The 14,344-nt window shown below is 43.8% G+C and overlaps 1 protein-coding gene across 1 annotated transcript; it reads right to left on the bottom strand.

Annotated features, from left to right (window-relative positions):
• Positions 1 to 11,292: 11,292 nt before the first annotated feature.
• On the bottom strand, positions 11,293 to 13,672 carry LOC104605228 (RPM1 interacting protein 13-like). Its single transcript, XM_010269901.2, has 3 exons — positions 13,303 to 13,672; positions 13,125 to 13,211; positions 11,293 to 11,788 (listed from the first exon to the last, which is right to left on the bottom strand). The coding sequence occupies exons 1-3, from the start codon at positions 13,528 to 13,530 to the stop codon at positions 11,621 to 11,623; spliced, it is 483 nt and encodes a 160-aa protein (XP_010268203.1). The 5' UTR covers positions 13,531 to 13,672; the 3' UTR covers positions 11,293 to 11,620.
• Positions 13,673 to 14,344: the final 672 nt, after the last annotated feature.

Raw genomic sequence — 14,344 nt, 5'->3', positions numbered from 1 at the left:
TCTACACCCATGTCTCTCAGCAGGCGGAGGCGTGCCTGCCCTTTGGAGACGTGTCACCCATTTGAGCAAGGAGTACGTTGCAACGACCATCTGCGCAACCCTGGCAGATAATGGCTGTGGCAGGGGCCCAGTGGCGGTTATGCCCGATTTGACAAGAACGCCCCTATAAAAGCCCTTGAGGCAGAAGGGAAAAGGTTCTCTCTAAGACTTTGGAATATTTCCACATCCTCGTACTTGAAGGCGAAATCTATATTTGCTCGCGAGCTAATCTCTCGAGCACAGTGAAAAAGCGCGACCTACACTCTTAGCTTTCGCACTTCTTTTTCCTTCCCCAGCGTTCTGACTTAAGCATCGGAGTATTCCCACCGGGTATATCCTTAGGAATCCTTCTCTTCCATCTTCTCAGGTGCCACCCGTCACCAACAAGGAGCCAGTCAGCAGGCAGCTTGGAGTGCCCGAATTGCGCATCATCATTTGGCGTCGTCTGTGGGAATCACTTCAAAAAGCCTCCCCTTAGTTTCAGCAACTCCCTTTTTAAGACTTAGCACCCATGGCTTCCTCAACCGACCATGATTGCCTACTTAGCCAAAGTAAGAGAGGCTCTGCTCAACTTCCAGTGACACTTCATCATGCAGATCCCGAGGTCAGAGATTGCTGAGGCCGACGCTCTGTCCCGGTTAGTTAGCACCAGCGATATCACCATGAGGACCATGTACATAGAGGACCTGCCTCGGCCTAGCATTCTCGGGGGGGGGGGGGGGGGGGGGCAGAGGAGGTCACTCCCGTCGTTCAAGCAGAGCCGAGCTGGATTGACCCGCTCACGAGCTTCTTATTACACGAGACCCTCCCTGCGGACCGCAATGCCACCAGAAGGGTAGAGCGTCAGGCGGCCAAATACGTCATAATAGACAGACGACTGTACCGAAGATCCTATACGCTCCCCTACTTGCACTGCCTGTGACCTTCCGAAGCTGAGCTCGTACTCCGCGACACTCATGAAGGCCTTGCGGTGAACACTTGGGGGCAGAGTCCTTGCCCAAAAAGCACTGCGATAGGGTTACTACTGGCCAACGGTGAAAGCGGACGCTATTGAGTTCGTCAGAAAGTGTGACAAATGCCAGAAGCACGCCAACATCCATCATCAGCCCGCTCCCGACCTCAAATACCTCACCATCCCGTGGCCTTTCGCACAATGGGGTATCGACATACTTGGGCCGTTCCCACCAGCGACAGGCCAGAGGAAGTTCTTGGTGGTAGCGGTAGATTATTTCACCAAGTGGGTAGAAGCTAAACCCCTTGTAACGATTACAACCCGAAACGTCCTGAACTTCTTTTGGAAGAAGATAGTGTGCCGCTTTGGTCTACATCAGGTGTTAATCTCTAACAACGACAAGTAGTTCGAGGACATAAAATTCCAGAACTGGTGCCAAGATATGGGAATACGACAGAATTTCACTTCGTTTGCACACCCTCAAGCGAAACGGACAAGCAGAGGTTACGAACAAAGCTATTCTTCGCGGACTGAAAGCATGCCTAGACCGAGCTAAAGAACTATGGGCAGATGAACTACCCAGCGTTTTATGGGCCTACCGAACTACAAAAAAGACCGCCATAGGAGAAACTCCCTTCAACCTCACCTATGGCACCGAAGCAGTCATCCCAGTCGAGATTGAGATTCCCTCGTTGCGACTGGAAACATACGACGACAAAGAAAATGAAGACGAGCTACGTACCAACCTCGACCTACTCGACGAAGTAAGGGACCTCGCATATATCAGGACTGCAGCTTACCAACAAAGAGTAGCCCGGTACTATAATGCCAGGGTCGAGAAGCAGAACCTCCGCGTTGGCGACCTGGTCCTTCAGAAAGTTATGGTACCCAAACCTGGCGTTGGCAAGCTCGGACTGAATTGGGAAGGGCCTTACCGAGTGAAATGAGTTCTTGGGGAAGGAACATACGAGCTCGAGACACTCGAAGGGAAACAAGTACCTCGGGGATGGAATATTGTCAACTTAAGACAATATTACCTGTAACGACTGAGTTGACCACGAGTTACTCTCAAAGTCTAAGGGCCAAGATGCCGAGCTAACATGATCTCGGCGCTATAAGACCCAGTCGCCTCTATGGCACGAGCGAACTACTGAGTAGACCATGAGTTGCTCTCAAAGCCTAAGGGCCAAAATGCCGGGCTAACATGATCTCAGCGCAATAAACATGTAGCTCGGGCATGCGTGGCACCATAGGAATGCCTTAAAACATCAAAAGACGGCTCGGAACAACAATTTCCGAAGGGTCCTACTTCGCGTAAGTAGCTTTAAGTTACTTGAAATGATGAGATCATTTTAGCAAAAAAGGAAAATTCATTACCGTTTCAAAAAAAAATAATAATAATAATAAAATACATGAAAGAAAAATAGTAAATGACAAAGCAATAACCGAGCTAAATAGCTCGGGAAAGTCTGACAGAAGGTGAAAGGGCCCAACCGCCCAACAAAAGATCTTTTCAAGACCGGGTTTATGGCACCCGGGAGCCACCAGAAGTCCAGACAAACGCCGTCGAAGCCTCAGGGATCCGCCTCCTCGTCCTTGTCCTCCGGAGGGTCAGGCTCTTCTTCCTCCGCCTAGTCCGCAGTCTCGGGAGACAGACCCTTCATAGTGATGCAATCGAGGTTGAGACCGGAGAATTTCTTTTGGACCAACCACCGACAGAGCTTGAACCCAGAGCGGTACGAACTTGAGTCGTACTCTACCTGGAGGTCATGATATTCCTGGGAATCTTTGAAGTCTCAGACCGCCTTCTCTTGCTCGGCCTCCACCATGTTTTCAAAATTCCGAGTTTGATCCAACAGAGTGGACTCCAAATCCCAAACTTGTTGGCGAAGGAGCTCCCTCTCCGCTGCCACCCTTGACGACTCCTCCCTGTAACGCGCGCTCTCTTCAGAAAGCCTGGCAATTTGCGCCTCCTGGTCTCGGACGAGTAGCTCCTGGGACTCACTCCCCTTGCAAGTGTGAAGGAGCTTGCCCCGAGTCCGGTCAAGCTCGCCCTAAAGCTTCTGAATGTTGACCTTCTGGTTATGAGCGTCACAGGAGTGGACGTGCGTCTGGAGGGCCATGGCGTGTATGGCGGTGTTTACCTGCCAACAAGAGAACATGAGTCAAAAGACAACAAAAAAGGGAAGGAGGGCAAAGGAAGATAGAAGGACCACTTACCACCATACAATGAGAAGCAACGGGCGCAACAAGATCCCCAGGCTCCATCGCTCCCCACTTAGCAACCTTCTCGTTGTAGATCACTCTCCGGCTCCTCCTGCGAGCCACGACGAAGTCATTTACGCCCTCCCAGTTCCCCATTGGGAGCCGTAGATAGGGAAACGATCGAGAGGGACCCGGGGGGACTACCTCTTGCTGCAGGAGCTCGCCCTCCTCAAGGTGACCCTACCGGCACCCCCTTCGGATGCAGATGGCGGAGAGGTGAAGCCCGGCTCGGTAGACCCAAACTTAGTACCCCCGGAGGGGGGAGTCTGGTCGGGGCGCGACCTCTTTACTTTGCGCCTCTGGTTGCTTGACAGAAGTCGGCGCGAATCAACACCAGATATGATGGCTGCAAAGAAGAAACCATAAAGTATCAGTTTGGAAAGAACGAAGTGCATGTATATACACAACATTGTGACAAGGTACTACGCGACCTAAAGAGGCAACCTACCCGGGCTCAGGCCGGCCTGCACGAGCTTCTCCTCGATCAAGTAATCCAAATAGAGGAAGCCAACTAATGCCTAGGACATCATCGTTTTTTGAGTGTCGGGGTCCAGCTCGACCCCGGAGTCCTGGATGGTGCCCCTCCAAGAAGTAGGGAAGGGCCACCCCTCAGGGTTGTGGACCAAAAAATAATCCCGCTTCTAGGCGAGAATTTTATTTGGAAGCTCATATAAGAGCTTGTAGCCACGGCGGGGAGAGAAGTAGTAGAGACGCCTCTCCGGTGGAGCCCCAGGAGTGACATTCTTTATGCTAAGGATAGCAGAAAAAATGTCGAGGTTCAAGGGAAGATAGTATTCACTACACAAGGATATAGTCCCAACCATGTTCTGAATGACGTTGGGATGAAGCTGATCAATGGTGACGTTAAAGTGGTTTAGCACCTCCACTATCAAGGGGTGCAGGGGGAGATGTAGGCCAGCCTCGAGCTGCTCCTGGTAGATAACTATCTCATTGGGACCATGCTCCCACGGAAAGTTACCGGTGGGAAGGCAGTAGATGAGGTCCCTGGGAAGGTGGAAATAGCTAATTAGAGACCTAAGTCTCCCCTCTATCATGGAGGAAGGGCCGAAAGTATCGGGCTCCCTTCCTCGAGAAGTGGAGGCTCCATCACCGGAGGTCTCCTGGGCCCCCAGGGCCCGTTCCCAAGCTCCCCCCGAGTTCGAGGGAGCATCATCATCTTGGTCACCACTCCGATGACGAGTGTGGTACGGGTACCCAGACATGCCTGATAGTGATCGAGACTCACTGAAAGGGACGGAACGAAGTGAACTGAGGAAATCGAGTAGACTTGACAGATGCGCAACCTCAGAATTTGAAGACAACAAGATGGCGTGAGGGAAAATGAGACCCAGAGGGCCCTTCTATTTATAGCCTCCACGCCTCCGAGTCAATGGCCCAGATTAAGGCAGATCCGACGGTTCGCAGGTGTACTGACCGCACACCTTTTGAAAATCGAAAAGCGATTGGCTGCACGTCTCCCATGATTGAGGTAATGATGGCCGCACGACATCCGGAGTTAAGAGCCACTACAACACGTCTTCAGAATTCGAAAAGTGAGAAAATCTCCTGATTCCCGCGAACGCATTTAATGTGAGTAGTCAATCAAATTTGAATTTTGGTCAAATCAGTCCATTATAGTTCATGAACTCCCTGCGCTATGGCAACGGTATCAGCTCAAGGAGTGGAAGGGATTTGATGGAGGATGATTTGGCCCGACCTACGAAATGATGACACGTGGATCTTACTCAGCACGAGCAAACAACTCAGCATCATAGCCTGGTAACGGCAAAGTAACAAGTTTATAAAGCAGCTCGCTATATCATAGCTTGTTGAAGAAGGAGCTCGCTACAACACGAGCTCCGGATTCCCCGAGCTACCCCGAAGGGGATATTCCGAGGCTACTTTAGCTCACGAGCTAGAGAAACCAGCTCGCTCGAGCCCCTAAGCAGATAAGTCATTCCAGGGACCAATTCTAATAAGGGTAACCCTGAAGTGTTCCTAATCTCGCTACAAAGTAGCTCGCAAGTGAGCAGCGCGAGCGTTTCTCAAGAAGCTTCTATCTGGCAGACCATTCCAAACAGACTGCACCACATCCCTTGACTAACGGCGCAGTCCCTGTCCGTTCGACAGTCTGCACCCACGTCTCTCAGCAGGCGGAGGCGTGCCTGCCCTTTGGAGATGTGTCATCCATCCGAGCAAGGAGTACGTTGCAATGGCCACCTGCGCAGCCCTGGCAGGTAACGGCTGTGGTAGGGGCCCAGTGGCGGTTACGCCCGATCTGACAAGAACGCCCCTATAAAAGCCCTTGAGGCAGAAGGGAAAAGGCTCTCTCTAAGACTTTAGAATATTTCCACATCCTCGTACTTGAAGGCGGAATCTATATTTGCTCGCGAGCTAATCTCTCGAGCACAGTGAAAAAGCGCGACCTACACTCTTAGCTTTCGCACTCTTCTTTTTCTTTCCCCAACATTCTGACTTAAGTATCGGAGTATTCCCCCCGGGTATATCCCCAGGAATCCTTCTCTTCCATCTTCTCCGGTGCCGCCCGTTGCCAACAAGTAGCCAGTCAGCAGCCAGCTAGGAGTGCCCGGATTGCGCATCATCAGGAACTTCTCTGTTAAATCGACCTATGAGGAGGAGTGTCGATTTAATAGTGGTGCGGATTCTACTTCTGACTTTTAGAAAAATTTTTGGAATCTCATGCTTCCGCCAAAGATTAAAATTTTCCTATTCTTCTAAATTAGCAGTAGCCTTCCTTCAAAAAGCAACCTCATTTCTAGGGGTTTTGGGATGGATCCTACATGTGTCTTTTGTGGGGAAGTTGAAATTGTCAACCACCTTTTTATTAATTGTAGTATGGCTAAGCAAGTTTGGAGTTGTCTTTCAGGGGAACTGTCGATTCCTGTGGGCTCTTCTATTTCGACACGCAGGTGGTGGAATAATTTATGTAAACCTATTGGTATCTGTAAAGACTGCTTCATTAGAGAAAAATTTGCTTGTGTCTCTTGGTTCATTTAGAAGAATAGAAATAGTAAATGTTTTAATGGTTGTACTTGTGATGCAGAGACCATCATTAATAGAGCCTTGGCCTACTTGAATGAAATTAAAGAGATATCCTCTTGTGTGATTAACAATAACAGGAAAATGGTAACCCACATTGAGTGGTTCAAGCCCAAACACAACTGCATCAAGATTAACTTTGATGCCTCTTGCTTGAATAGTGGCAATTGTGCAATTGGTTGCATTGCTAGGAACCATCAAGGGAATGTCTTTGGATTTCTAAAGCTACTGGCATTGGAATTTCGACTATCAATCTTGCTGAAGCTTGGGTAGCTTGGAAAGCCATTAATATGGCTATCAACTATATGGATCAAAAAATCGTCATTGAAGGTGACTCTAAACTTGTTATTGACTGCCTCAATGGTAGACTTGTGCCTCCGTGTAGATTGGAAAGTGTCATCAAAGAATGTCGGAACCTAGTGAACTTCTTCAACTTAAATATCAAATTTAGGCATGCATATCGAGAAGCAAATCAAGTGGCTGACTGGTTAGCTCGTAAAGTTCTTTTCGATAGGGAGGGGGGGTAGGGGTCTTAGTTTTAGTGTTTTTCTTTTCATTTTGTGAATCGAATGTAAGGGGAAGAGCTACCCCTAGGCTTGTGTAGCTCATCTTTTGCTATAAAAAAAAGGTTGTATTGGGTGTCAAGTTTTTGGAGACCACTGGTAGCCTGGTTTTCACAAATATTTTTAACCCTAACATCAGGAGGGACTGATTGAGCTTGATTGGATATTTGGACCAAAGAGACTTTGGACTCAACTTTGCGTCGCCAATAGGTGCACTTCGATGAACATGGCTAGCAATGTGTAGGAATCGTAATAGAGCGAGGGTTATATTTCTCATTCTCGACCCTAATTTTTAAATAAACTTTTGTCCCCAACCCTGATTCTTGCCAAGGATAAAAATTATCCTTCATCTCCAATTCTTGACAAAGATAAATTCACATAAGGACCCAAATCCCAAATCCCAAAATTTTTTAATTAAAAGTATTTTGTAAATTAAATTTACTTAAAATAAAGAAAATTTATATATATATATAATATAAATAATATTTAACACACACATGATACCGATTAACCTGAATTAGAATCTGCTCATCACACTGGGTGCCTTACAGGCACATCTCACCATGCATTGAAAACATTTGTAAATAATAACACATAAATACAGAAAATGTTTTCAATATAGGGTGGGATGTATCTATGAGATCGGTGTGAGGCGCCCTGTGTGTGACGAGCACATCCAATCTCCATTCTTGACCCCATTAGGTCAGGGATGTCAGTCATCAGATCCAGACTCCACTTGAGAGTCCTAGCTCGGCCTAACTTTTATGGAGCCGAGGCCAAGTTGACAAAAAATTCAAGCCAATTAAGCTGGACCTCCCACCAACCCGACCGAATGCTCATTCCTGAAGGGGTGTTTGGTAAGTAGCGTTATATTGTTATTATGCTTTGGTTTGATTAATATAAATATAAGATTTTTTATACACCAAATTTATATTAATCAACTCAAAACACATTTGAAAAACAACGCTACACCAAACAGCCCCGAAGTGTGTGGCATGGTCTAGTCAAAGATTCGATTTCCTTCATGGAAGATGGAGAAGCTGAAGTTTTTATCTTTTGATAAATTACTAAAACCTTCTCTAAAATTTTTGACACTTGTTGAAGCTTCCGCTGTTTTTTCCTAATAACAGTCAACTCCTCTAAAGTTTTTTACACTACTGAATCAACACCCCTTCCATTAGATTCCGCTAATGGAATGGGTAAAATGACCCAAATACCCATTCATTGACATTTGGTGATTGAAGCAAAATAAGAATTTCGATGGACTCCCCATAGAGTGTGCCCCACACGCACTCAACAACACATTCCCCATGTATTGGGAACATCTCCTATGTTTCCGATTAGGGGTGGCTGCAAGTGGAACTTTTCACCAGCTATTTAAGATTGACTCAATTCAATTTAAATCGAATTTTGAGTCAAGTTCAAACTTGATATATAGGTTCATTTGCTAATTGAATACAATGAAATTTGGCTTGTGAGGCTCATGAACCTAAATAATAAATAAATATTTTTTTTATTACATATATACATACATATATATAAATATATAATAAATAATTTTTATAATTCTTAATTTTTATATGTAAAATAAAAAATATTTTTATATCTATGTTTTATATATTTTAGAAAAAAAATGATTTGCAATCGAGCACAAACTTGAATTTGCGAACTTTGAACCGAACTGAACTAGGCAAGTATTCGGTTCGCTCGGCCCGAATCCACCCCTATAGTAGATGTGCTATGGGGGCATGTGTGGGCCACGCTCTCTTGGGAGCTCAATCGAACACAACTGTTCATCTTCCTCCCCGGTCACTAACCAAACTAGAGAGGGCGACAACAATTCCCCTTTTTTCTTCTTCTTCTTCCGTCCCCTTTTCTCTTCCCTCTCACCACTACTGCAACCCTATACAGTGACCCCTTTATCATTGGCTTCAACTACCTATTTTCTTCTTCTTCTTACCATTTTTTCTCTCGTTCATTTCACTTGCACAGCTCTTCCCAATCTCTCCACCCTGTGATTTGAAAATGGAGAAATTGGAAAAAAAATCCAAATATTGAAGATCTGCCATTTTCCCCACAAAAAAATGATAAAAATAACAAAGAAAAGGAAGTTGATGTTGTTGTTCCACTACCAAAGAGTGGATTGCTCCTTTGATTCTTTTACATTGTGATAGCAGCCCCAACAGTTGATGCTAGAACCCGACACTACAAATGGGAGGTTAAATATGAATTAAAATCTCCTGACTGAGATAAGAAGCTGGTGATTAGCTTCAATGAGAGAATCCCAGTTCCTAGGGCTGACAATCCTAGAATAGCAAGGCCATACGGTCATTGTCGAGCTTAAGAATGGTTTGGTGACAAAGAATGCGGGCGGAGGCTTGTAGGGTGCAAACAAAATTGAGAGACATCAAACATGGGAGTGATCCCATGAAAGTAAACAAGGATTTCTTGATAGTTGATACATGAGATGAAGGAAACATTCATATTCGGTCCACCAAAGAGTGAAGAGAAAAATAGGGCATTTTCTTACTGAAATGAGAAGTTAGCTATTACTTTAGGCTTATCAACAACCCTAGGGCTAGGGCTAGGAGTACTCCTATTAGGATTGTCTGATAGTTACAATCCAATCATATGAGAGAAATTGCTGAAGCTCCCATCATTTACTAAGATGGGTCTCATTCTTGTAGAGATTATGCTTACAGTACATCCCACTATGTACTGGGAACATCTCTCCATGAACAACACACTAAGTATAGGAGATGTTCCCGGTATGGCGATGGTGATATGCGTCTTGAACATGCTGTGAGGATCAGATCCAGAATCTGGTTTTCTCTGATCTAGGATCTCATTTGCAGGGAGAATGATTAAGACCAACCATTTCTTCAACGCCCTTTTGCAGGGAGAATGTCCTAACTTCATGTGGAGAATACACAACAGAAGTTATGGAACATCATTTTCATGTAAAACAGTAAAAGTATCTTATATTCAATATCCTATCCAGTTCAGAGGTTTATGGGAGATGTTCCCCATGTTCCCCATATCATGTGGCCGGGATATCTTGTGAGGTTGGCATGAGGAAAAGATCCGAATCCGAATGGATTCTCATTCCCAAGGAAGAGAGAGGGAATGGCTATACCCTTAAATGAGAGAATATCATTCCACCAGGAATGGGAATCAAGATCCAATTCCAAACAATCAAATGGTACATTCCAATTACGATTCCCAGACCCCTATTCCTTCAAACCAAATGGATCCTTCCTCATTTTAAGGTCTTCCAAAAAGACCATGTTGGCAGAACTTTTTCCTGTTTTGGTTTTTACCCTTTAGTAAGAGCTAAGAGGATGTTGGAACTTGGAATGATACCTTAAACAAAACAGCTTTTCTGTCATGACCTGAAATTTATATGTTTTATTTGGATATGGTTTTGTCGTCTATTTAATGTGCATTGGCTACATCAAATGGATATCTCAATCACCACGTATTTTACACAAGATACCAAAACCTGCAGCTATAGATTTTATTGACAGTATCTATAGCTACATAGGGTAATCAGGGGTAGGGCAGAGCAGGGTGCCCTACCTTGATTTTGATCTAGACTCCATCCAAATCAAAATCCATTTGGACAGATTGGATGGACCAATAAGACATTGAATTTGGACAGACCAATATGAAATATTGGGTTGGACCTAGTCCATCCATAATGAATTTATATTGGATTGAGACAATATCTGGTCCATTGATAGAAGATAAGAGCATATGTGTTAATGGAACATGTTTGAGTTGAAACCATTCTAAATTAATAGGAATTTGAACAGATTGGACAGTCTCAGGACCAGCCCAAAATGGTCTAAAATATTCACTGGACTGGATTGGACCAGGTCCATTTGTAATGGACTCACATTGGACTGGACCGGATTGGACAAAATCCAGTCCAATTGACACCCCTATCATAGAGAGCCCGTGGTTCCATGTGTTTGATCCCACACCCACTAAGCTGGAGGGAGTGCTAAGTAACCATCTCCACTGGGTCATCAGTGGCTACATTCACCTGACTAGGTTATTGATACATGTCATTTATGCAAACCACTAGAAGCGATTCCAAACTATTGATGTTCCCCATGCCCCAAATATTGTGCTTATGGGCAGTTCACCAGCTGCAATATCAAATTTTCATCAATTCTGACTACATTGCTCCCAAATTCCAGGTCTTCATGTTCATTTTCTTTATTTTCCCCCTATGGTGGTTCATTTTCGTAAAACATATGGTAGAACATAATTAGCACCTTTATTAGCATTAAAACTATGCTAATGTGTATATTGTGAGCATCCTACTCAATAAGATGTGAAAGAGAGGTAGGATGATCATTAGATAATAACAAACAATATTATCCACAATAAAAAAGAAGCCACAAATTCTTGATCAATAATTACTTTAGCACCATTGAAGAAGTGGAGCAATATCCCTAGCTATTGCCATGATCATTCCAAAAAATAGAAACCTCCAGCTTCCATTTTCCACCTATACAATATTTTTACATACATATTATCTACCCAAAATAGTCCCTATAGGGAACCCACTGACATTCTAAGCACCCAAAACATCTTACTTCTAATGGCATCATATCTCTAAAATTTCAGATATGTTTGCTGAAAACATTCGATTAGTAGATCCCCATCTATGCAAAATTTCTGTTAATAAAATTAGCCCAACACTGTATAACTCTCTGCGAAGTTAGAGAAGTTAGACCACAGGTTGCAGAGCTATTTTCTGCACTGGAGGATTTCGATTCTTCATTTCCCTCAGGTTTTTCCATATAAAATCATGCTCCGTTGCATGGCAATGTCCTTGCTGAGCTCCTCTTATCCAGGATATACATGGGGCGATTGTGTCACAAACGTAACAGTAGCACTGCAATCATTACCATCGCGGTTTAGTTAGTTTAACTCATCTGATTAAAATTCATACTATAATAAGCATTATGCCTTAATGCAAACTTGTGGAATACTATAGAAAATTTATCTACCATCAAATACTATGTACATGAATTTGTTGAAGTTTGTAAAGAAATCCATTCCATGGAATTTCAGATTGTCTAATCACATTGAATTATAAGACTATGATGAACAGCCAACGAGGTTATGTACCAATTGACAATCCAGTTAATTAAACATGCAATTCATTTCATTGTAATTGTCTGGAATCTTACACTAGCAATCACTGGTGCAAAAGATAAATACTAGTGGGATGATCTAGTTCCCATACATGGAACAAGTGGCTTGACAACGTTGTCAAAAACCGATGCAAGAAAATTAGATAATTGGCAGCAAGGCTATTCGTGTCTAGACTCCAGATGCAAAGATTTCATTAGAAACCAAGGGGTTGTCTATCTCTCATTCCTTGTATTTATAGCAACCCTAGCTTCAAAAGTTTCTGTTGGGTAGAGTGAGGGTACCCAAGTTCTTTAGAGTACAAGAAGGATACAATGTGGATTAAAGCAGACTGAAGGTAATGGCCAGACCATTCTTATCTGATTATTGTTCAGGTAATAGTAGTTCAGTTAACCCAAGAGAACAAGGTGGGTTTGAATCCCGTCTCAATCTTTTATTTTTATCACTCTTCCCATCAACCATGATAATTAGGAAGTGCTATTATTGGATGACTGGAAAATCAAGGGCATATTGCACATATTAATATCCACAGATCAAATTAGCAGTACCAAATTAGTAGACATTTCGTCTGATCAGTATAGTGCTTAGTTGCTTTACTGCTTGCAGCTAAGATTGGAAAAATAAATCTAGAAAATGTGTGGGTTAACGATCTCTTGAGTTAAAAAGGGGATTTATTTAAGCTAGGGTTAAGTCCTTTCTAACTTTTAGTTAAGCTAGGTCCGAGCATTAAACTACCCAATTCAAGATGCCGCCATTCCATGAACTTCATTCACAAACATGGGAGGAGAAATTACCAGCATTAATTTTCCAATTGAAAGACCACCATTTATTAGAAATCATACACCTGATCAATTTCAACTTTAACATTTAAGTTAAAATTAGAGAAGATGAACAGATAATCCCTACTGTATTTATGCTAGATCAATTATTTGTTCACATACCATTTGAACATCCAATACAGACACTATGCGCATAGCGAGGCCAACGAAATTAAAAAGAAAAGGAAAAAGAAAAGAATCAAATGAAAGCAAAACGAAGAATGAATGATCGGAGAAGAGGGTTAACAACAAAAGCACCTGTTCACAATATTTCTCATGGGGAGTCTTGTCAAATGGAAATTTTACGCAGAGATGTCTTGAATGTGGGTAGTCTCGACAAGCCACCTATCCAATAAAAAGAATTAAAAATGATAGAGAAGGTAGAAAAATACGAGGATGTGGGACAGAAAAAGTAGGGTTTTCTTTCTCAGCATACCTGGCCTCGCTCGGCAATGACCGAGATTTCTTGAGAATCTTCATCTTTCTTCTTGTTATCTTTGAGAGCGAGCTTTTTGAGATCGATGGTCTCGAATGGATCGAAATCTAAGATGAAACAGTCTTCTTTTTCATCGAACTCCTCCAAGGGGACGTTCTTCTTCAGACAGAATATGGATCTAATGGGAGATTCCTCCTCTCCCTTCACCTTAGTCCCATTCTTTGGCATTTTCTCTCTTTCCCACTTTTGATTCTGATGAAAGCAGATTCCTGCTGCAAATCAGTGAGCGAAAATTCGTACAGAAAACCGTTTAGGATCCCTCTGAGTTTTTCGAGTTCTTTCGTTCCTTATTTTTCCGTTCGAATTTGAATTTGATCGATTTCACTAGCCGTAGGATTTATGCATCATTCGGTTTCGTGCGGAGCCACTGAAACTGTATTCCCAATGAGCCATCGACACCTGTCGAGTATACGGGGCAAATTTCTTAAAATACCCCTAAGGTTTAGGAAATTTATTTTGTTTTATTATTATTTTAAAGTATCTTACTGTTTTTGACAATTGATGGTGCACAATCCGGTCGATCCTAATTGTCAACGACCTTGCCTTTGATTGGAGCAACAGGGGGGCCTGAAACGAAGAAAGTGGGGAATCTCCGGGGAGGAACCCGGTGAGATCACTCCGAAGCTCAAGTTAGTATTCTCTCAAAGGCAAGATAAAACCAGATGGCGCAAAGTTCACATACCTTCATCGGGGGGTAGAGAGCCTTTTTATAACCACCTCGCGCATTCACTCCGAGGCCTCTGTCAAGTCGGGTATGATTACTTTTGTGCTTATGCTAGTTCGGGTGTCATCACCTCTGCTGGGACAGAACCGCCACTGCTCCTTGTTGGAGTCGTCTCTGTAACTGGAGATGGCGATGGCAGGTGGCGGTGGCAGGTGGCCGTTGGAATGCGGCTGTCAAGTGTCAGATCCCAAGTTAGTCAGGTGCGCCGCCCCTGGATACGGACTCCTTCGGTGTCAGGTACGGTTTGTTCAGTTCGGT

This window comes from Nelumbo nucifera, chromosome 1 (assembly GCF_055504915.1).
Source record: "Nelumbo nucifera cultivar China Antique chromosome 1, China Antique-T2T, whole genome shotgun sequence".
NCBI classification, from domain to species: domain Eukaryota; kingdom Viridiplantae; phylum Streptophyta; class Magnoliopsida; order Proteales; family Nelumbonaceae; genus Nelumbo; species Nelumbo nucifera.
This window is presented reverse-complemented; position numbering and strand designations above follow the sequence as displayed.

What these genes read in the sequence shown, in the direction of transcription:
- LOC104605228 (XM_010269901.2), bottom strand. Translation starts at nt 13,530, where the DNA reads ATGCCAAAGAATGGGACTAAGGTGAAGGGAGAGGAGGAATCTCCCATT. An exon ending in TCATTGCCGAGCGAGGCCAG is followed by an intron (nt 13,212 to 13,302) that starts GTATGCTGAGAA and finishes TTTATTGGATAG; the next exon opens with GTGGCTTGTCGAGACTACCC. An exon ending in ATGAGAAATATTGTGAACAG is followed by an intron (nt 11,789 to 13,124) that starts GTGCTTTTGTTG and finishes TAATGATTGCAG; the next exon opens with TGCTACTGTTACGTTTGTGA.